Source organism: Suricata suricatta, chromosome 17 (genome assembly GCF_006229205.1).
Source record: "Suricata suricatta isolate VVHF042 chromosome 17, meerkat_22Aug2017_6uvM2_HiC, whole genome shotgun sequence".
Lineage (NCBI taxonomy): Eukaryota > Metazoa > Chordata > Mammalia > Carnivora > Herpestidae > Suricata > Suricata suricatta.
Window position 1 is genome coordinate 25,751,759 of NC_043716.1, and position 24,799 is coordinate 25,776,557.

A 24,799-nucleotide genomic window follows, 5' to 3' on the forward strand; every position below is an offset into this window, starting at 1 on the left:
GGGGGGGCGGTGGTAGTGATGGAGGAGGGCACCTGTGGGGAAGAGCACTGCGTGTTGTATGGAAACCAATTTGACAATAAACTATTTTTTAAAAAAAACAAAAATAAGGTTCTAGACATAGCTAATGATGCAAGTCATTAACAAAATGTCTAGCAGAAAGTGAAAACTCTGGAACTCAGTTTAACAAACATCTGATAAGGCCTTTTTCAACATATAATACTCAAGTAGTTCAGTCTCATAAAGGAGATCAGGCGACCATAACACAAGGTAGGATGTGTTCAGTGCCACAAGAGTAATAGCAAAGGACAGTGAGGATTAAACGAAGAAGAGATCAAAGCCAGTTGTGAGGTGGGAAATCAGGGGAGGTTTTTATGGAGGTGGTTGCACTCATGAAACAAAACAGCAGGATTTCAGCGAGTAAGAGGGGAGAATAAAAGGGAAAGGAGGAGTTCAAGTTAATGAAATAGCACATGCAACCACGGAAAAGATGTGGAAAGAAAAGAAATTTAAAAAATTACCGCCTACACTTCGAGCTTAAGAGAACATCACAAAGGGTGGGGGGTTAGGAGTTCAGCCCAGGGAGTAGGATCATCTAATCTTAGCTGAAGGAATACCACAGCATCTCTTCACATTTGACATTTGAGAATTTTTTGTCCATTAGGGAGATATCTTAAGATATCCCTTTAAAATAGTAAGCCACCCTCATAGCTAGCCCAGAAATAAAAGCAAATATCATATCCACCTCAAGGGGCACCTGGGTGGCTCAATCCATTAAGCTTTCAATCTCAGTTCAGGTCATGATCTCAGAGCTCATGAGTTCAAGCCCCGCTTTGGGCTCTGTTCTGACAACTCGGAGCCCAAAGCCTGTTTAAGATTGTGTTCCCCTCTCTCTCTCTGCCCCTTCCCTACTCACACTTTCTCTCTCTCAAAAATAAAATGTTAAAAAAAATTTTTTTAATTATATCCACCTCAAAATCTTCACTTATTCACTAAACCTAGGTATGAGTCATTTTTTAACCCCCGCACAACAGGCTACAAGCAGGAAACCCTTCTTCCCTCGCCTCACTCCCAAGTCCAAGTCTTCTATTCCTAAAGCGTAATGGGAAATAAAGGAAATAACATATAACCCAAAGTAGCAATAACAAAGGAAATAAATGCTGTATTATAATAATCAGGCCTTAAAAAAAAAAAGCCTAAGATCCAGGAACCTGCCACTCTCTTCCAACTGAAGTTACCCATTACTCAGTACCTCATCAGCTCAATTTGAATGCCTCTTTGCATTGTTACAAATTATTCCAATACATTTTATGCTCATCATGGATCACCAGTAGCTCAACTTTACCATGCCCTTGGAACCAGAGCGGAAACTAAAACAAACAAAGCCCTTCAGTAATGGCTCTCCTGACATTCAGTTCTGTATCTTTACCATTCACACATATATGCCAACACAGAATATCTCATACACTGGGAATTAAAGCTGAAAACAGGATGAAATCACACTGGAAGGATAATAAGTACCAAGTTATTAAGTTGGTATTTTAATTCACTAATAAGGAATAGCTGAAGATACCCAAGAGGAAACTGACCCAATCAGAGCTGTGTTTCTGGAAGATTACGCTTACCATGGTAAATTACATAAGAGAAAACAAGGTAGCAGGTTATTTTAACAACTTTAGAAAGCAAACTGAAGAGTCCAACTCTAATGATGACAATGAAAAATGAAAAAGAATGACTGCATGATCTGGACAAGAGAGAAAAAACCTATAGGAGTGGTCACATTTGGATTGAATAATCTAGAATGACATGATGTAGAGGAGCAAGCCCTGTGAGGAAACCCAGGAGGTTCAGAGTTCAGGACTGAGAGTGAACTAGAGCAGTCATCCACAGAGAAGTGACAGGTGAGTCCTAGGAGCCAACCTCTCCAAAATCAAGAATTCTAAGAAAATGGCAAACTAAGGATAAAACCTTGAGAAACAGTCACCTTTAAAGAGGAACAAAAGCTGGGAAGGGTGAGAGGACAGTGCACTTACAGAAAGAGTGGTCAGGAGAACTAGGTAATTAAGTATTATCCCAGATGGCAGCATTTCAGGGCGACTGATTATGATCACAAAACCAAAATACAAACAAATGAAAAAAAAAATAGTCATGAAATATGAGAAATAGGTCATTACCAACCTTTAATAGTATAAAACTGGATTTCAGAACATTAAACAAGATGCAATAGCAGACTCAGAATGTTATTTTCAATGGGACAAAGGAAAGAGTGAAAACTATTTATATAGAAAAATACATTTATATTGTTAATAGTTAATAACAAAGCAACTGTGGGGCACCTGGGTAGCTCAGTCGGTTAGGCATCTGACTTCAGCTCAGGTCATCTTGCAGTTCATGGTTTGAGCCCTGCGTCCAGCTCTGTGCTAACAGCTCAGATTCTGTGTCTCCCTCTCTCTCTGCCCCTCCCCCACCCTCACTATGTCTCTCTCCCTCTCTCAAAAATAAATAAACATTAAAAAAATAATTTTAAAAACCCAATACAACCAAAATGAGTTTTGAATTACTTCAGCAGTTAATGAAGAAAATTATAAAGGAGACAGAAGGTCAAATCCCCAGAAAACAATGAAAACCTTAAATATCTAATAATAATCCTAGGAATTCCCTTAAAGATATAAAAAAAAAAAAAACCTAAGGAAAAGATTTCAAAATTGAAGGCAAGGGCCTAATATCATTATAAAAGAGATTTCCAAAACAGCATGTAGTCTACAGTTATTTACAAACACATATATCCCTAAATTTTTTTTTGTTAATATAAGGGTAAGAACCACCTCCTCAACAAAACAAAAATACACATAAAATATAAAAACACTCAAATTCTTTTTACACTAAATGCTAACTCACAATCAAATTCTAAATAACTTCTCTTCAGTTTTACCTTTCAAATTCCCTAATAAAGTAGTTTTACTAAACAAATTCTATACCTAGTTCAACAATATTTATTATGAACAAATATCAGGATAAGAGTTTGCATTTGCTCTTTGAAATTACAAAAGAACTGCATCATTCTTGAAAAGCAGACATTAGTCTGTAATATGTGCTACTTCAAAAGAAAAATCATCTACTGTGTTTATGTCTCAGATGTACCTAGATGTATATGTTTCTAGAAATTCTTTGGCAAATTACATTTGACTTACAGTACTCCTATCAAGAAATTATAGTGTGGGGGCACCCGGGTAGCTCAGGCAGTTGAGCCTCTGACTCTTGGTTTCATCTCAGGTCATGATCTTGCAGTTTGTGGGATGGAGCCCTGCATCGCTCAGCACTGTCAGCACAGAGCCTGCATGGGATCCTCTCTTTGCCCCTCCCCCACTTGACATACTCTCAGGAAAAAAAATTTTTTAAAGAAATTACAGTCCTCATTTCAAAAAAATTATCAACAATATTTTTGTTCTGCTGGGAGAAGACACAGACCACTCTTAAACAATACCAAGGGGGTGTATCCAAGGCTTTTAAAAAAGTGAATATGAAAAGACTTTGAGAAAAAAATCACTTCCCTAAGGAATGCTGGTTCCCTTAATGTTCTTTTTCATGGTCTAGGTGATGGTTACAAAAATGAATTGTTTGTAAAATTAACTGACCTAAACAGTTAGGATCTATGCACTATTCTGTACATATGTGATTATTCAACAACAATTTTTTTAAGAATTAGTCAAATTGTCTATTCTAGTGAGGAATTACCTGTTGTCATAGATCCGTAACATGGCAATATTAACAAACCATCCAGAGTTGTATCTTGAACATCATAATCATAATCAACAGACTCTGCCATCTGAAAAAGTAACTCACAACTTTTTTCAATTTCAAACTGACCTGAAAGAAGGGAAGAAAATAACGTCAGCAATTGAACAGCAAAAAATATTTAAGAACTGGGAAAAAAAGCCTTCTAGATTAAAATTAGTTTTGCATAATAGTTATTTTAAATTTCATTTGATCTAAAGGAGATAAACACATAAATTGTACCAAATCTCAACAATAAAATTAAAAACTGAATGCCAGTTACAGAGGAATTTAAACCTCTTCAGGAATAAAAATGTTTAGAATCTTCAAGACTTTCATCTTGTTAACACAGTATTTGAGAAAGACTCAGTAAAGTTAATCATTAGTATAGGAGAATCTAGCCTAAGAGATACTGCATTTAAGTGTATTTCAAAATACTTAAAGTAATCTGAAAAAGGCAGCAATTGTTACAAAGTCTCACATCTGACAGTACAAGGCAGAGTAGGAGGAGAGCGATGAAATGACTCACTTCTGTTAGCAGGATGCTGCTAATTGAAGAATCACACTAGTTTAGGGTTTTTAACTCCTCTATTTTTGCGTTCCAAAAAAGGCCTGTCTATGAGACACGGATTCAACACCGTGTGCACTGCTATCACGCAGCACCATCCCACCACTCAAAGAAGAAAGGAGCCAGTAGGATGTCTTTTGAAATAATGGAATTAATCATTCCAATGCAGGGCTGTTAATGTGGTAACAGCTCTATGTAAGACAGACTAAGGAAAATATTAATACTTTACCTTTTAATATCTTTTTACTAAAAGCTCAGTGTATTTTATGTATGTTTACTAATGAGACTGGCAATTTTTATGGCAGTAGAATTATTTTATTATCTCATATAGGCATAATATCTAAAACTATTCAGATAAATCATAAAAAGGCAATATGAGTTAAATACGAGCCTGGATTTCCCAACAAAAGTAACACTCCACTGTGGTGCCACCTTCCCCTCTTATAAATAGTTAAATTTAAACCTGATACTGAATGCTTACCAGTCAGAAAAACCAAGATGTCTCCAGCCATTTCATTCAAATGGATATCCATAGTCACTTTCACAATCTAAAGCAAGAAACACAAGCATAATATGCTAGTGGAAATACAGTACCCCACTCCCATCCACTTCCCCATGTTCCACAGAAAAATTAAATTTGGTTCTCAAAAGTGCTAGGAACTAGGGGGCTGCCATTAAAATAAAAGGGAACAAATGAATTAATAAACTACTTAATCAATTGGAATCATAATTATAAAAAAAAGACATAAAAAGGATGCCAAGTAATACCGCTTGAATATATGCAGTATTTTCTCTGTCTCGTGGACCAATCAAATTGCAGAATTTTTCTTTGACTGGATAAAGCCTTCCAGGTATATCAAATATTGGACAATTTCCAAAGAATGCAGAGAGCTTAGCTAATTCCATAGTTGCTGACATCACCACGACCTTCAAATGCTCCTTCCTGTTAGGAGACTTCTCCTGAAATAACTTCTTTAATAAGCCAAATAAGATATCCTGAAAAAAAGTAAATTTCTAATAAGTCACAAGTACAACTTATTTTAAGTATTTTGCTTTCCAAACCAAAGGACTCCTATTTCAACAGATTAAAATATAAGTAAGACCAGACAATTCTCTACAAGATTAAAAAAAAAAAAAAAAGCTACCCCAAAGAAGGAAACTAATAAATAACCAATATATTAAAATACTCACCGTAGTTAGAGTTCTCTCATGGGCTTCATCTAAAATGATGACACTGAACTTGGTAAGATTTGGATCTCCCAGAATATGTTTCAGTAAACATCCATCAGTCATATATTTGATTGCAGTTTCCTAATGTTCAAACAGCAGAACATATCAGCTTACATATGCAGTTTACAGAAATTCACCCCTACTTTACAGACTAAAATTTCCCCCAAATGTACAGATACTGGTGATCCAACTAATCTGACTAGATTTTTAAAAAAGTACATAAAATAGCCTAACAACAAGATTGGTAAATTATAAAACATGTGATCTACACAGGGCCAGAGATAAGGAACAAGGTGGATGTTCTAGGATAAAGCAACGAAAGTGACCAATATGGAGATATAAAGTGGTCAGAGGAAAGTGGTAAGATAATGCAATGACTTCACGCGAGCAAGCCCCAGGAAGCAGCAATAAAATGTGATCCGTCTCCCTGTCTCAGCCACTATTTTAGACGACTCAGGAGAAAAGGTAGAGAAAATCGGTGCACAATTTCTTCTCACTCTCTTCTTCCCTCACTATTCTCATTATTTTAAAATTTATGTCTGTTGACTAGTATTAAAACAAGGTGAGAATAAGGTCCAAAGGCTAGGAGTTAATAGCAATATAAACATAAAACAAAGGAAGACAGAAGAAAGAAAACTCCCCAGAAGTGACCACTAGGAAGACTAAGATAGTATTTTGGGGAGTCACTGTGTACCATAAATGATGGCCATTCCTACTAGGAACCAGATCCAAATAGGGATTGTTTTGTATCTGGTACAAGATTAAAAAATTCCTGAGAGAATGTAAATTATAACCATTAACTACTAAAAGGAAAACAATTTTAAACTTGTTGATGCCACCAATACAGAGGATACTTGATGAATACTTGCTTACTGATTCTTCTAAGTTGTCCATTTCCCACTGACTTTACTATACAAATATACAACATGGATGAACCTTGAAAATATTATGCTAAATGAAACAATCCAGACACAAAGGACCAAATATTATATGATTCAACTTCTAAGAGGTGCTTAAAAAGGCAAATTCATAGAGACAGAAAATAGAAGTTACCACAGGCTGGAGGAACGGGGAATGGAGGGACTCATGTTTAGTAGAAATAGTTTCTGTTTGAGATGATTAAAAAGTTCTGAAAATAAAGAGTGGTGATGGATACACAAGATTGTGAATGTATTTCATGCCAATGAATTGTACACCTAAAAATCACTAAAATGGTAAATTTTACATTATGTATATTTTAATACTACAAAAATTGTTTTAGAAAATACAAATATAAGTTACATATCAAGGATTCTTACAGCTAAAAAATAAACATGTCACATATAAACTAATGGAGAAGAGAGAAAATAGGAAAACTATTTCACAAAAATGGGCAACAATCATTAACAATGGACAACAAAAATTCTTTTTTTTTTAAAGTTTATTTTTGAGAGAGCGTATAAGCAGGGGAGGAGCAGAGAGAGAGAAAGAGAATCCCAAGCAGGTTCCAAGCTATACCGAGGAGCCTGACATGGAGCTTGAAACCCACAAGCCAGGAAATCACAGCCTGAGTCAAAGTCAAGGGTCGGATGCTTAACTGACTGAGCCGATCAGGTGCACAAACAAAAATTAATTCTAATCTGAGGCTTTGTTTCTTAAAATTATAAATGCAGGGGCACCTGGCTGGCTCAATCAGAAGAGCATGCAACTCTTGGATCTTGGGGTTGTGAGTTCAAGCCTCATACTGGGTATAGACATTATTTAAAAATAAAATTTAATTTAAAAAAATCAATAAAATAAAATAAAAATGCAAATTTGAAGTTAAAACCTTTCATAACTTTCTCCAATCTTTCTTTAAGTTTACAGGACTTATAGCAATGAACTTTTGTACCTTGGAGCTGCAATCATCAAAACGAACTTGGTACCCTACTTTGGATCCCAAAGTGCATTTCATTTCTTCAGCGACCCTCTGAGCAACTGATATAGCAGCTACTTTTCGTGGTTGAGTCACACCAATCATACCATGTTGTGAAAACCCTGTCAAAAACAGGTAAAAAACACAATACTGTTAACAATTGCTTCCAATTAGAGCTAAGTTGTTTCTGACCAAGCAACACAAACTGTTCAAATGTTTCCAAAAGAAAACCCTGCAAATTAACAACACACCGTTTTACCAATGTACCATAGAAATTTAAGTGGAAATTAAAAAATAAGAATATATAATCAAAATATACATATTTTATTTAGGTTTTTTTTTTCCAATTTCAGTCTAAACATTTACACTAAGGAATAAGCCCAAAATTTTTAATTCCTAGGAATCCCATAAATTCCACAGAATTCCTAGATTTACTTTTGCCACAAAAGTTTAAACAGACCACCTTTCATATATTTACCATTTTAGTTTTTCTGCACGATGCATCTTGCATCTGCAAGATTGTCTTACAATCGATGTTTTCTTTAGTAATAGTATGAAAAATAGTGGTATGTCTTAATACATGGCACATCAGACTTAACAGATTAGAATAAATTACTATCAGAGAAGAAATTTTTATCTTTTAAATGAATAACATCCAATATAATTTTGCTCTACAACCACCTTACGATAGAAAGTTTTACCATATTGAAGAAAAGACACTTTAAGGGTAGGTAATTTGTTAGTTGGCTTGGTGTTCTGGAGTCTGGTGGGTATTTGTGCAATGCAGAGTCCTATTAGCTTTTAAGTTTATTTATTTATTTTGAGAGAGAGCACTCACTCACCCAGGAAAGGGGGAGAGGCAGAGACAGAGGGAGAGAGAGAGGATCCCAAGCAGGCTCTACGCTTGTCAGTGCAGAGCCGGACGAGGGGCTCAATCCTACAACTGTGAGATCATAACTTTGGTCAAAATCAAGAGTCGGAGGTTTAACCCACTGAGTCACCCAGGTGCCCCAAGAGGTTATTTTTTTAAATACTCCCAATATTATCCCAGAATAAAATTACCTGCTTCATATAGATATTTTGGGAGTTGAGTGGTTTTACCACTTCCTGTATTTCCAGTAACAATAAGGAATGAATTGTCCCTCACAGCTTGAATAAGCTTTTTTCTTTGTTTTTGAATAGGAAAAGTTGGAGTAGTTCCTCCTTCCTGTGATGTGCATCCTTTCTCTTCTGTAATAACAGAAAAACAATTGTGCAGTTAAAAGGCCTGTAAAGATATCTCTAACTCTATTTTCCAGAACTGAATAGAGAAAGACAACAGAATTTCAGGACTGGAAGGGATAGATCCATGACTTCTCAGGTAAATCACCTTTGTCCAATTTGTATTCAAGGGTTTACAAGCCCAGAACAACTTTTCAGTAAAATCTAACAACGTGAGCATTTGCTAATGCACGACTCAGAGTACTTAACAAAGTAAGCCTAGCACAAGGCAATGCATATGCGAGCATACCGATACAGAAGCACAAAGCCATTTTACTAAACAATAGACCAAAAGCTAGAACACTGCAGGAAACTCTCAGCTGAATTTTAAAAAGCCACCTGTGTTCGCTTCTGATTCATGGTTCAAGTTAGGTCCCTTTTCAGAGTGACTGATATCCCAGAAGGCCAAGTGGTGGGTAACCATGGAAACTGGCTCCTGGAAACTGGCTCCCTTCATACCATACCCAAAGGCAGGCTGGCGGCCCGACGAGGGGGGTGGAAGGATGGATGGGTAGAGAACAAAGGCTTTATGAGCCAGTTTAAGAGTAGAACGCATCTAGGCGTTGGGGTTCACTTTTTTGTCCCCCAGCAGGGTTTTCACCCAACTTGGATCTGGGACCGCCCCCCTCAAGACCAAAGTGCTCACTGGACGCAAAGTTCGCCTCTGGCTTGGAGGGCGAAGAGAACGCTGCAGCCTCCTCTCCACTTTTCTCTGCTCGCCAAAGGCGTACTTTTATCCCCCCAAAATCCCCCATGCCGAAACTCCCGCTGGCCTCCGCAGCGTCCCGCGGACCGCACCTCTATCAGCGATGGAAACAGCCGGAGGCCGCTCTTCCTGAAGGTCTATTGACCGCTCACCCTCCTCCAGCCGCCTTGGCGCCCTGCCCGCGACGGCGGGAAACCGGGACATAGACCTGGCCCGGAGCGGAGGTGAGCACGTCCACCGATCTGGGGAGATGGGAGGGGAAAAGCGAAGACGCGCCCTGATGACGTCGAGGTGTTTACTTCCGCGTGTGCGACTTGGAGCGAGAGGAGGGGGAGCTGTTAGGTGACGTGACGCGCTGCCGCCGGAAAGCTCCCCCACTCCCGCGACCTGGCCAGGGCACTAGCCAGGGGGCCACAAGCCTGGGGCCCAGCCCCGAGGGTTTCCCGCCACCCGCGGGTGTGTGCTTCGCCTCGGGCCCTGAAGCCATCCCCGACGTCCAGAAAGTTCCCCTCCCACTTGTGCGCAGAAGAGCCAGGTGACATCCCTCTACGAAGCTATTGTGGTCGGTGTAACCTGTTCTGCCTTCACACACCTAATGTGATGTTACCGTTTGCCAGAACTGGAACCTTTCTAGAGTGCATAGTTTCAAGAACACATTGTCCCCTTGCTCATTATGTAATCACCAGTTCATTTCAGAACTACTGAGTTGCAGAGCTGAACTTGTAGTTCTGTAGTGTCCGAAACTCACGGCCCACACGCTATTCATTTCCTTCATAGGACCCTGCATTTCAATTTATTTTCTTACTGTTTCTTCCAACTAGACACAATAGCAGGAACTTTAGAAAACCACAGTACATTTCAGCCCAGCTGAAAGTGATTCAAATTAGGCCACCAATATTTTGAATTTTCTGGATGGATGAATGAATTATTGATCTTCAGAAGATTTAAGCTCACTTAATGGATATGGATTTCTTGGAAACCACAATAGCTGAAAGGTTAAACAAATACACAGCAATTAGAGGTCGGGCGACTTTCAGAAAAGGTACTTTGTGGGGAAGATCTTATTGTTCTAGAACCTTCCAACTTTGTAAATAGTATCAATCGTAACAAAATCAATGCTAGAAGAAAAATGTTTCTTGGGCTTTTCAACCATTCCTACTATTAGAATTAGCCAACACTTGGGCCGCCTGGGTGGCTCAGTGGGTTATACTGCCAACTTCAGCTCAAGTCATGATCTCACAGTTTTTGAGTTTGAGCCTGCCGTTGGGCTCTGTGCTGACAGCTCAGAGTCTAGCAGAGCCTGCTTCAGAGTCTGTGTTTCTGTCTCTCTCTGTCCGTCCCCTGCTCACACTCTGTCTTTCTCTCTCTCAAAATAAAAAAAAAAATTAGCCGACACTTACTGCCAAACAAGACAACTCAAAGTTGTCCCTTCACCATTAACTAAAGGCCACATGTTCCTATCTGATCAGGCTTCAAAAGATGTTATTGGATCCCAGATTCTTTTTGTGCTCATAAAAATGTACCAACTGTTTTTAGGTGGAACTGATTAACATCTAAAATGCAAGCTTATTGGATTTTAAATGATGCCAAATGAAATCCAGCTTTCTAGAAGCTCTGTATCTCTAAAACCTGGGTGCTATAGGAAAAAAACTAGCAATAGGAGAATATCTCAGATTTCTCTCATTCATTAAAGGAATCCCCCAACCTTCTGGATTCTGTTAGAAATTCAAAATATTAAAAATCAAAAAACAAAGCAAAAAATACATTTGTTGTACAGGCAAAGTATTGGTGAATACAGGGCAAGGTATTTTAGTATTTGACACTATACTATCAAAGTCATTTCATGAGACAATGAAAGGACCAATAATACTTGCCATTTACTGAGCACTTAATAGTCAAGCATGTAACATAAATATTTTCATTTATTTCCCGCAAAAAGAGAAGTAAGTCATTATTATACCGAATTTTCACATGAGAGAATCAAGGCTCACAAACTTGCACAAGACAACAAAACAAAGAAGTAATGGGACCAAGATTTGCCATATTAATAATCCCTATATTGTAATGGGAGATGGGACTCTCTAAATTATCTAAATATTGGTGCCTAATATATTTTATTTCAATGTTTGCAAATCAACTATTATAGAATGACTCGATTCTTGATTGAGAATCACCTAATGAGAGTATCCAGGAAAACCCCTGCAAATCGAGAATGAAGAAAAGTAAAAGTGAAAAACCCAAATGTTGTTTAACATTGTTGATCTTAAAACCAAGGGCATTTAAAACATGTTACCATTAATAGCCATGTGCTCCAGGCTACTCCAAATTAAAAGAACAATTATTTTCTGTCCAGTGAGTTTATAAATATCAATGGCAAACATGGTACAAATAGACAATAAAAATAGAAAATATGTGGGTTGAGTCTAAGAAGGTTAGTTTTGCCAACAACATTGAATCTATTTCCTGTTATCTTTGGGCCACAAGAAAAACCTAGAAGAAGTTATATTGAAAGAAGTGTGAGGAGTATAAACTGCATTCTGCTGCTATTATTTCATAGACAGTGTTTCAAAATGTTCTTGAATCCAAGAAATTTGTTTCTGACCATCCAAAAGACAGGAAGAAGGCTTAATATTAGAGATGTACAAAAATGGAATAGAATTTTAAAATCATCTCCAGGAATGATAGGAGAACATAGAATCAGTGTTACAATTTAAAAGAAATAACTGGAGCAGAAAGAAAAATTATCAAAGAAGTGCAATTAAAACCCCAAAATTTACAAGTGCCAGACAAGTGGTGATATGTAGTAATTTAATCAAAACAGGAAGTTAGAGAAAGAGAATGAGCAATGGTGTCAAATAAATGGGTTTTTTAAATTCATAAATTTGGCCAAAACAATAGTTGTCTTGTTAAAGAGAGGCAGAGAGAAGTCAGATTATAAGTAGATGAGAAGAGAATTAGAGAGTAAATTGCAAGTGTACATAATGCATTTGGAGATGCTTGGTTAGAATCAACCAAGTCAAATGAAAGGGAAAGAAAAGAATAGCCAGAAAAAGATGCCACTGCTACAGTGTATATATGATGATTTTAAAAAGATGTGGTCAATGAAACCATTGGGGCACAATTACAAAGTGTGTTTAAGAGACTTGAAACACAGAGGTACGAATGAAGAGAGAGAACAAACTTTTAATCAAAGTAAATGTTACAAATCTGCATTTTTGGCAAATTTGTATCCCAAGATATGAATTGGATTGTTTCTCCGTATTCTTTCCCTGTTTCTATCTTACTTGTAAACCAAGGGCCTTTCGTCCTTTTCAGCCCTCACTAGAGTAGAAACAAAGATTCAAAGGCACTGACCTAAGGGCCAAGACCAGAGCCTCCTGTATGTGAAGAACTGGTTGTTTTCTCTCTCAGGACTGATAGGACTGGGCCTAGAGGGAGAGAAGAAAGAAGGAAGAATGTAACGAGAAAGAAAGAACAATAGAAGGCATAAAGCCCTCAAAGTGGGCAAAAGAAAGAGGCTTGAAAGTTCTAATGGAAGGAATTCAAGAAGATGAACAATCCTCACATGGGGATCCCTCCTCCTTTAAAGAAACCAAAACCTATGACCAGTTTGTCATTTAGCAGTCTTGGATACATGTAGCCCTGCAAGAGAGGGAGAGGAGCTTGTGCATTCTGGACAGAATGGAAGCATGACTAACTTCACTCCCTAAACCAGGTAGAACTAGATAGAAACAGTTGGGAATTTTTCTATGAGTGACGAGATCAACCCCATAGTACTGTTTGGGGGGGGGTGCTGGGGGGTTAAAAATGTTTTTAAATTTATTTTTGAGGGAGAAAGAAAGACACAAAATGCAAGTAGGGAAGAAGCAGAGAGAGGGAGACAGAATTTGAAGCAGACTCCGGAATCTGAACTGTCAGCACAGAGCCCAATGTGGGGCTCGAACCATGAACCATTGGATCATGACCTGAGCCGAAATTGAACGCTTAACCTAATAAGCCACCCAGGCACCACCATGCTACTGTTATATATTCTATTGACATGCCTGTAAGATATTAGCAATTTGGAGATTTGGAGGAAAATAATTGATGGACATATCCTAGAATTTAGTGAAGTATCCATCTTTCAGTCCAAAGGTAAAAGAAACCATCACGCTTCCTTCTCTTTTTAACCTTGTTTCTGTTGTCCAGGTATTAAGATATGAGTTAGTATCATCAAGCCCCTCATCAAACAGTCATTAAAGCACTCATCAATGTTATAATTTAATCAAGGGATTAATAAAGATTGAGACACTTCTAATCAATTTTAATTAAAATTGATGCTTTACACATATGCATATAATCTTGAATACATGTGTAGAATTCCATTTTTCTATTAGGAAAATAGAGCCTCTTTCAAATGAAGACTCAGTGATTACTCTGATTTTCTATTCATTCATTCATTCATTCATTTATCCATCCATTCATTCATGTATTTATTCAATAAATATTAGAATACACAACTCTTGTATGTACCCTTTTTAATAGACATACAAAGGCATAAAAATCTGTGTAAGACATGGTCACTACCTTCAGTGACATTACATGTATTCAAGGAGATAAAATATTTAGAGGAGGAAAAACTAGCTAGAGTGATTAGGGAAGGCTTCTTGGAGTTAGTGGCATTTGAATTGAGCTTCAAAAGTTGAGAATACTTCAGTAAATGCCAGGGATAGGTTCTGAATAGAGAAAATTTCACAAAGACAGTAATAATAGAGTGATCAAGATATGATTGATTGTGGATTATTAAGAAATCTACAAAATTAATGTTCTATCTCTGGTCATAGTCTCTGTAAATCTTTCATTTGCCTGAAGGTGGCAAGCTGGGCTTATTCGAGAAATTTCATCATCAGTATTATTTGAAAGCAAAATGAAACAGTAGTATTTCTCTGAAAAACAATTTTTTCATAAACATTTAACTGATGAAATCAAAAAGTTTTGAAAAAGATAAAAAATTGCTAACATAATCTTTTAAATACTGCACATATTCAGTATTACTTTATGTTTTTAGAGATTTTATTCTTAAGTAATCTCTATACCCAACATGGGGATCAAATTCACAATCCTGAGATCAAGAGTTTTATCCTTTGACTGAGCCAGCCAACCACCCCTAGTATTCCTTATTTTAAGATACATACATTTTATGTTACATATATTTTAAATTTTAATATTTCAATTTTAGTTTCCTTGTTGATTTCTCTGTTTTGATGCAATTTTTTCCTTGGGGAAAATAGGAGAAAAAAGATTATATTTTTATTTTAAGTTAATTTATTTTAAGTAATCTCTCACCCAAAGCTCAAACTCATGACCCTGAGATCAAAAGTCACACACTCCTCCAACTGAACCAGTGGGGCACCCCTCAAAAGAACTTGAACTTTTAAGTATTACCATTAAAATTTGTAATAGGCATTGTTTATAAGTCTTTTGAGAGTAGCCTGGTTTATTGAGGCATAATTTCCAAATGGTAAAACTCATCCTTCTTTTTAGTGTATAGTTGTGAGTTTTATGAATTTTGACAAAGTGCATATGGTTTGTAACTACCGCTATAATAAAGTTATAAAACAATTTATTATTTTAACAAGTTTCCTTGAGCTCTTTTGTGAACAACCCCTTTCTTCATCTCTAGACCTTGGCAACCACTAATTTGTTTTCTATCTCTCTAGTTTTGCCCCTTCCAAAATATTGTATGAATGAAATCGTATAGTATGTACTCAGGTCTTTCGTTCAGCATAATTACCTTGAGTTTCATCTAGAGTTGAATATAGTTGTAATGTATATCAGTAATTCAATTCTTCTGATTCTTGAGTAGTATTCCATTGTATAAATATGCCACAATTCGTTAACCAGTTCATTAGTTGAGGGACATCTATGTGGTTTCCATTTTTTGGTGATCATGCGTAAAGTCACTGTAAACATTGACATATAGGTGTTTTAAATAACTGTACATTCTCGTTTCTCTTGGGTATATACCTAGAAGAGGAATTGCTGGTCAAAGATAAATGTATGTTTATAAGAACTGCAAAACTGTTATTTCAAAGAGATTGGAGCATTTTGCACTTCCACCAGCCATCAAGTGAATGCCAGTTGCCCTTCGCCCTTGCTAGGACGTGTTTTTAATATTTGGGTTTTTTTGTTTGTTTGTTTGTTTTACCCATTCAAATAAGGATAGTGGTATGTCATTTAGGTTTTAATCTGCATATCCCTATGGCAATGATGTTGAACGTCTTTTTACACATTTAGTTATAGTCCCTACATTTTTGATGAAGTGTCTATTCAAATCTTTTGCCAACTTATGTGAGAGAGGGACTAGTTGCTTATTTTCTTACTATTAAGTTTTGAGAGTTACCTATAGATTCTGGATTCAAGTCCTATATCAGATATTTACTTTGCAAATATTTTGGTCTAATATATGGCTTATCTTTTAATTTTCTTAATTATGTCATCCAAAGAGAAGTTCTTGATTTTGATGAAATCCAGTTTATGAATGTTTTCTCTTTTGATTGTGCTTTTGGTGGTATCTAAAAAGTCTTTGCCTAATCCAAGTTCTCAAAGATTTTCTCATATGTTTCCTTCTAGAGATTTTATTTATTTTTTTAAATAATTTTTTTAATGTTTTTATTTACTTTTGATACAGAGAGAGACAGAGCATGAGAGGGGGAGGGGCAGAGAGAGAAGGAGACACAGAACCGGAAGCAAGCTCCAGGCTCTGAGCTAGCTGTCAGCACAGAGCCCGATGCGGGACTCGAACCCACAAATGTGAGATCTGACCTGAGCCGAAGTCGGAGGCTTAACCGACTGAGCCACCCAGGCGCCCCTCCTTCTAGAGATTTTATAGTTTGGGGTTTGATTTTAGGGTTTAAGTCATTTTGAGTTGATTTTTGTGTATGGGTCAAAGGTTCTATTTTTTCACACACTTGTGCAATTGTTCACTTACCATTTCTTCATAGTAGAATAATTTAGCAAAGGAAGGGACTCGCATTTTTAAGTTATACAGTTAACATCTGTGATAATCTTGAGAGTTTTTTCAACTTTTGTTTTTAGATCTTTAAACTTTATTTTCCAAATATTATACCCTATTTTTAAAAGAGCAATTTGGTGTCTTGGTTCTTCTACCTCTTATTTTATTTTATTTGGCAGTATTAGGATTTCAAGGCATTTTCAGATGATACTATGTATCTCTACACTATCTAGAATTATGGAATTTAAAACTGCCAACCCCCTTTTTTAGAGATGAGGGAACTGAGACTTAAAGATCTTCAGTGAAGGGCACCTGGGTGGCTCAGTTGGTTAAGTGTCCGACTTCAGCTCAGGTCATGATCTCACGGTTCGTGAGTTTGAGCCCCACGTCGGGCTCTGTGCTGACAGCTCGGAGCCTGAAGCCTGCTTTGGATTCTCTCTTACCCTCTCTGCCCCTCAAGAGTCAGATGCCAAGCCGACTGAATCAACCAGGCTCCCTGAAGAGACCAATTTTAAAATTGTATAAGCCTATAAGAATATAGCAAGTTTTGGGGCGCTGGGTGGCTTAGTCAACTGAGCACCCAACCTCGGCTCAGATCATGATCTCATAGTTTCGTGAGGTCAAGCCCCGCATCAACCTCTGTGCTGACAACTCGGAGCCTGTCTCCTTCTCTCTGCCCCTCCTCCACTTGTGTGCCCTCTCTCTCTCTCTCTCTCTCTCTCTCTCTCTCTCTCTCTCTTTCTCTCTCTCTCTCTCAAAACTAATAAATAAATATTAAAAAAAGAAAAAAGAAAATAGTAAGTTTTGTTTTCTAATACTTTTTCTTTTTTTTTTTTAAATTGTTTTAATGTTTTATTTATTTTTGATACAGAGAGAGAGACAGAGCATGAGAGGGGGAGGGGCAGAGAGAGAAGGAGACACAGAACCAGAAGCAGGCTCCAGGCTCTGAGCTAGCTGTCAGCACAGAGCCCAACGTGGGGCTCGAACCCACCAACGTGAGATCTGACCTGAGCCAAAGTCGGAGGCCCAACCGACTGAGCCACCCAGGCACCCCTCTAATACTTTTTCTATATCACATAAAGCTTTATGTAAATAAACTTGAAACTGCAACTGTTTACCAGAGAAACTCTTTTTAACCCCATAATAAATAAAGCCTAATATTTTAAAAATATTAATATATATTAACATAACATCCAAGGCAGAACCAATGATAGAAAAACAAGTCAGTAACTCAGTAGAAGACAGGAAAGGAAGTAAAGAAAAACCATAGTAAATGGAAAACACAAAATAAGATAGTAGAAATAAATTCTACTATTTAGTAAAGTTGGAAAAGTATACTTATAGTATAGTGTCATTTAAATAAAAATTTAAACACAAAAAATAATAGCATTACTTATGGACACATACCTCCATAGTAAAATTATAGAAACATGGGATACATACCAACTTCTGGGTACTGGTTACCTATAGAAAGTAGGAAGGGAGTGAGGGAAGGTTATTTCAAATACATTTGTGATTTGTATTTCTTTTGAAAGAGTCTGAAACAAATACGGCCACATTAAGATTTGTTGTCAGATACATAGATGATTAGCATCATGTTATTTTCTATACTTTTCTGTATATCTGAAATATTGACTCTACATTAGAAGCTCCCCAAACAGTGGAAGGGCGCTGTCATATACCACATGTCTTCCTGGTTATTTCTATGACCCTCTAGCGGCTTGCAGAAAAGCTGAAAATAGAAGACCCTTGAGATCCAAGACTGTATTCCTGCCCATATAATGCATCTGAAGCACCCCTTTACCAACACTTGGTGTTTTTTAAAGGAAGGAAATAGAGACATATAAAAGGTACACACCTCTTGTGGGAGCTTTGTTACTTCTATGTTCTGGTTTTTCTGACTATCCATAGGTTCAAGGTAATTTGTGTTTTTGTTCATTGGGAGAATTAGATTAATCTTTCTCTGATGCTGGAGAAAACAGAGAAGAAAGGACAAGGCCAAATTAAAAAAAAATGGGATTAAAGTCCTCCAAATAAGAATTGGAATGTACTTTTCCTCAACGTAACCCTTTCTCTCCTTACTGGTCATAATTCTTTTTCCACTTTTATTTTATTTTTTCTTCCAATATTTTATTTAAATTCAGGTTAGTTAACCTGATGGTCATAATTTTTGAGCACCATGGCAAAAAGAGCATTTACTGCTCCCTCTGAAAGAAGCTAGAACAGTATTTTGCAAACCCCTGTTCCCAGTGTCTTGCAGGGGAAGACAACTTTCTCTGTCCTGTCAAGATGCCCATCTGCCAACAAGATGGAGCCTTACGGTGCCCGCCTCCTCCTATTGAAGCAGTGGCTACGGAGAAAGCCCATTCAGAAGGAAAGAGGAAGTAGAGGGTGAAGGGCGACCTTGAAAGGGGAAAGGAGAGTTAGGTCCCTGTGACTTAAGTGCTTTTCCCCAGGCACCTTTCTAGGGCATGGAGATAAGTTAACCTGAGAAAGCTGAAGGGAAAGTGGCTTAAGCTCTGCTTCCATTTAACTTGGTACAACCTCCAATACAGTGACTGTTCAGCAGTGACAAAGAGACTGTGTGGATGGATTGGCCTGAAGCAGTGGTCCTGGCTCCTGTGTGGCCAACAGGGCATCCTGGTGAGAAAGGACAAAACTAGAGAAGAGTCTTGTAGAAACTAAGAGGCTGCAGTGTTTAGAGAGGTTGCCCTAAACCATAGACCCAGTGATGATACCAGCAAGTAAGGGCAAGTAAGACATGTCACATCTCAAAGGGGCCCTCAATGGCTACCAGTCCCCAGAGATGCCATTCTGCCATAAGGAAAATTTGCACCCTGAGACCCAACAGGCCTCTTCTCTCCTTGGCGTTATGAGATCACAAATCCTTCCATACAGCCAGACACTATTTTGAAGAGACACAAGGGTAAGGAGGAAGAAATGTGAAAGATTTTTGCACCTACCCGAAAATGTATTATTCAATATTGACTGAAACTGAAAAAGGTTGACAAGCTTGAATTGACAAGCTTAAAGTTTAGGCATTTTTTTCTTCCCCCTGAGGAAGCTTACAAGCAAAGTTATGTTTATCAAAGAAAATAAAGAGGAATATACTCTTTGCATTTTGGAATCATTGTGTGGGTAAATTTTTGACCCCACTAAAAAAAAAATTTTTGACCCCACTGTATGAATGCTTATGGGGGTATTTTTCCAGATTGTTTTTTCTCCTGGTTTTGTTGCCCTTTCTCAATTCCCATATATTACCCTTCTGAAATGAACTGTAGTCCCCATTATATTGACCAAGGAGGCTCCAAATGCAAATACCAGCTTTGTCTATCCTGGAATTGGCAGGAATAATGCATGAAGCAAGAGGCAGTAAGGTTAAGAATAGATTCAGTTCTTTGGAACTGCAAGAACGTGCCCACCCAGCCATTCTGCCCTTCTTTTACTTTGGTCCTTTCCTACGGTCTAAATGCACTTATGATCAGAACCATAGGAAGCCATGTGCACGGAGACCACCATTACTCACCACTGTGACCATTCCCCTGGGTAACACAAAACATTTAATAGGCTTGTCCCAGAATCTAATAACAGAGGAAAAACACATGGCAGATCACGATAATGATTTTGTGTCTTTCTGTAACGATGAAAGAAAAACCTGATCTCACATACTAATCTCTTTGTTATTCATGAAACTTAAATGGCATTTCCTCATGAATTTTAATGTGCTATCCATTTTCTCACTACTTATCCTGCGATTCTATGTGAGCCTTTGCAGAACATCGATCTCTGATCTCTTTCTTTCCTCCAATGATATAACTATTCTATCTAAACCAAAAAGCTTTAGGATGTTGTCTTTTTTACTATATTGGCCAGAAAGCTTGTCTACGTTGACATTAAATAACCTGGAAAGATCAAACTGTGCACTTAGGATTTCTATACTTTTTTTCTTGTATGTATGTACTTAATTTTAAAAGTAGTTCACTTTTTGATATTCATCTGGAAGGAACATCGTGCAGTCATAAATTTATGCCTTTTTAAAGACATCATAATTAGTAGATTCATGAAGGTACATTATTTTGTTTGGTGTTCTAAAAGTTAGGGAATAATTTGCAATGCTTTTTCTCTTTATTCCTTGCTAGTAGGCATAATTCACTTTGAAATTTAGTCCCATATTATTGGTAGATAAGTAATCTCAAAATTATATAAAAGCACATACCATATTACATGGATATGAGATGCATGAATAAATAGCAATAATACCAGGCAAAGTGTGGAGCACTGAAGAAGGAAGAAATAGCTTCAGCTTCTGCTAAGTTGATTAATTTAAAACATTTTTAATGTTTATTTATTTTTTGAGAGAGACACACATACATAGAGTGTGAGTGGGGGGAGGGCCAGAGAGAGAGGGAGACACAGAAGCCTAAGCAGGCTCCAGGCTCTGAACAGTCAGCACAGAGCCCAACGCGGGGCTCAAATCCACAGTAGGAGATGATGAACTGAGCCAAAGTCAGATGCTTAACTGACTGAGCCACCCAGGTGCCCCTAAGTTCATTAATTTTAAAAACACAACCAGCCATCAGGGGGAATTTGGGAGAGGTTCAGGCTTAGATGGTTTTGAGATGAAAAAGAAATGCAAAATTTTTTCTCCTTCCCTTGCTCTATTTGTTTATTCTCAGTTCAAAGCTAATCTAACAAACAATCTATATGTGTGTGCATTGTTGGGTGCCAGTCCTTAGACTTTTACTTGAATACCTCTCTGACTTCATTCATGTCTCTTCTTAGATTTCCCTTACAGGGACACAGAGACGCCTTTTCTGACCATGTTACCTAAAAAAGCATTTTCTCACTATCTATCCCCTCCTCTTTTTTTTCATCATTTATTGTCATCTGACTTTATGTTAAATATTTCCTTTTTTTGAGAGAGAGAGAGAGAGGGAGAACCTTAAGCAGCCCCAACGCTCAGTACAGAGCCTGATGCAGGGCTCCATCCCACAGCCCTGGGATCATGACCTGAGCCAAAATCAAGAGTCAGACTCTTAACTGACTGAGCCACCCAGGCAGTCCTGTTAAATATTTCTTATTTGCTGATCATTTGTCTCCTCCAGTAGTGTTTAAGCTCCTTGGGGAGAGTCCATGTGTCTTGTTCACTGTTGTGTCTCCAGTACCTAGCTTAGTGCTTCATATTCTTTGTTCAATGAATGAATGAATGAATTTTCAGCAGGTCTTTCTGACTACAATATCTCCTTTCTATGTCTTTTAGTCTTCACCTGAAATTCTACCAATTTTTCACTTTATCATTCTTGACGTGGCTAGATATTAATATTTTAATGTGTTTGAAGTAAAAACATACTTTTTTTGCAGTAAGGCACACAGGAGAAAAATTTGAACTCAAATGTATGACTATGCTTTGTACAATTTTTCTAAAATGAATTGTGACAACTCTTCTTCTCTATTTTGAAATATTAGCCTGGGTTTTCTAGAAAACAAAACCTAAGACAAAGCCAAGAAAGCTCATGTTTATTGTGTATTGGAGGTGTGTGGAGAGGGGAGGTGAGGGTAATTTCAGGGAAAGAAAAATAAGGAGGAAACAATGGGTTGCTTGGTCATACGAGATATCTCTGGAGAGGCTGTACGGATCTTAGAACAATCTGTTGGAAAGCAGGGAATAAGGGCAAAAATAAGGTCCTCTCCCATGCATTTCTGAGTTGTGCTACCTGGCTTCTACAAAAAGTCCCTGGGAAAGCCAGAGACCGCATGGGTCCAGTCAGGTGGACCAGGTTCCTGAAACTGCAGTGGAGGCCCCTACTTCTCACCACCAGTAACTTGCCTCACTCCATTCCCATGGGTATAAAGCCCTTAACTCTGCTACTATTTCTTAACGTGCGTCTGGCAAGGAAGTAAGACAAGTAGCCCTGACCTGGGGACAGGCGGAACCAAGCAGCAGTGATGGCATAAACTCCCGGAAATTATTCAGGGCAATTATTTCTAGCAAGCAAGGCTCCAGCCGCATGTGTGATACACAGCCATATCCAGCCTGTCTCCAAGGGCTCACTCCTTGGTGTTATTTCCAGTCTAAATTCCCTCATTCTGCACTTCATTTGTTCCACATGTCTACATACTCTTCCAAAGTAGTGGGTTGTTGTGTTTTTTAATTTAAATTTGAGAATTTTGTTCAGCAATTTGAAATGAAGAATTGCTTTAAACCCTATGCATGATATAGTTAATCTTGAGTTTCATTATTTTTTAGATTGGGAATCATTAATTCTATCAGGAGATATTTATTAAGCACCTACTATGTGTTACGTTCTGTTCTAAGCATTAGGACAATCGATAGTGAATAAAACATTCAAAAATGCATCACACAGCGTACATTTTAGTGAGGTTGACATACAATATTATGTTAGTTTCTGGTGTATAACATAGTGATTTGACAAATTCTATGTATTTTGCAATGCTCTACCATGAAAAGTGTAGTTACATCTATCACCATACAAAGGTATTATAATATTATTGATTACATTCCATATGCTGTAATTTTCATCCCTATGATTTATTTATTTCACATGTTTCACCTATTACATCCACCACTCTTCCCTCTGGCAACCACAAGACACAATTTCTTAAAATAACTTTCTCCACACACTTTATAGGCAGGACCCATTGCACAGAGCATTGTATCCATGGGAGATACAATTGCTGTTAACTGAGCTTCTCTTCACAAATAGCTTACATGAAGTACACACAACATAGAGCTGGCAATTCTGTCTGTAGAAGTGAGATACAGCCCCCCATAACTCCCAATTACTCTTCATGCCTATGAGAAGCCCACAAGCTACAGTACTGAACAAGATACAGAGAAGCAACACTTTATTCTCCAAAGATATTTTAGTACAGGCTGCACAGTTTTATGTTCCTTCTCTATGTCAGATAAAAATACTAGAAAGTGAGCCTTCATCCCTAAGTAGAGCACCTGAAATGTCCTTAACCGGGGAGAAACTTGGAAAAACTACAAAAGCACCCAGCCAAGCGAGCTTGGGGAAGAATTCCCCCATGTGGCAAATATTACGTTGACATTAAATTAAGTGGAGATGAAAGACTTTTCAGAGAATAAGATAGCAGATGTCAGTTATTGATGACTGGTTTGATATTAAAAATGAGGATCTCCGGGTTGCCTGGGTAGCTCAGTCGGTTAAGCGTCCGACTTCCACTCAGGTCATGATCTCACAGCTCGTGAGTTCAAACCCTGTGTCAGGCCCTGTGCTGACAGCTTAGACCCTGGAGCCTGCTAAAGATTTTATGTCTCCCGCTCTCTCTGCCTCTGCCCCACTTGTCGGTCTGTCTCTCTCTCTCTCAAAAATAAACATTAAAAAAATTTCCAATGTTATGCCTCCATTTTTACTGATTCCAACAGATGATCTCCACAAGCCTCCAGGCACTCAGTGAGGTCATTTCAGGCTAGTATGTGTCCCTTGAATGTCATTTTGTTCTAAATAAAATAATTGAGAAAATATACCATAATATAAGAGTTTTTGTATCTTTTTAAAATTTTTTTAATGTTTTATTTATTTTTGATACAGAGAGAGACAGCACATGAGAGGGGGAGTGGCAGAGAGAGAAGGAGACACAGAACCGGAAGCAGGCTCCAGGCTCTGAGCTAGCTGTCAGCACAGAGCCCGATGTGGGGCCTGAACCCACAAACGTGAGATCTGACCTGAGCCGAAGTCGGAGGCTCAACCGACTGAGCCACCCAGGTGCCCCGAGTTTTTGTATCTTAAATGGAAGGTGGTATCTCCTCTCCTCTCCACCTGCTTATTATGGGTACTGTAAGAACTAGGGATGCAATGACAAAAAGTGCGTAGTCCCTGCTGTCATGGAGCTTATATTCTAGAAGGAGAGGCAACTGGAATAAAACTAAGAGGTACAGGGACAAGGAGACATGACTAAATACAATGTAGTACCCTAGACTGGATGCTGAAACAGAAAAGGACATTAGTGATAAAATTAGTGAAATCCAAATAAAGAGTGTGGTTTAGGTAATAGTAGTAGATCTATGTTCAGTTTTAGTTTTGACAAATGTGTCAGTTATGAACATGTTAACATTAGAAGAAGCCGGGTAAAGGGTATATGGGAATTCTGTACTATCTCTGCAGCTCTTCTGAAAATACAAAATTATCTAAAAAAAATAAACTAAAAAAGACACCTCGGTGGCTCAGTCAGTTAAGCGTCCGACTTTGGCTCAGGTCACAATCTTACAGTTTGAGTTCGAGCCCCGTGTCGGGCTCTGTGCTGACAGCTCAGAGCCTGGAGCCTGCTTCAGATGCTGTCTTTCTCTCTCTCTACTCCTTCCCTACTCTCTCTCTCTCTCTCTCTCTCTCT

General features: G+C 37.9%; 1 protein-coding gene across 1 annotated transcript in view; it reads right to left on the bottom strand.

Annotated features, from left to right (window-relative positions):
- The window catches only part of DHX40 (DEAH-box helicase 40), a 45,290-nt gene extending 35,611 nt beyond the window's left edge, over positions 1-9,679 (bottom strand). Inside the window, exons 1-7 of the mRNA XM_029928171.1 lie at positions 9,522-9,679; positions 8,526-8,693; positions 7,440-7,585; positions 5,531-5,650; positions 5,108-5,335; positions 4,821-4,887; positions 3,733-3,864 (exon numbers count right to left, since the gene is read on the bottom strand). Of these exons, the coding sequence (XP_029784031.1) occupies positions 3,733-3,864; positions 4,821-4,887; positions 5,108-5,335; positions 5,531-5,650; positions 7,440-7,585; positions 8,526-8,693; positions 9,522-9,633 (973 nt within the window). The 5' untranslated portion in view covers positions 9,634-9,679. The remainder of the gene's footprint in view (positions 1-3,732; positions 3,865-4,820; positions 4,888-5,107; positions 5,336-5,530; positions 5,651-7,439; positions 7,586-8,525; positions 8,694-9,521) is intronic.
- Between the last annotated feature and the right edge of the window lie 15,120 nt (positions 9,680-24,799).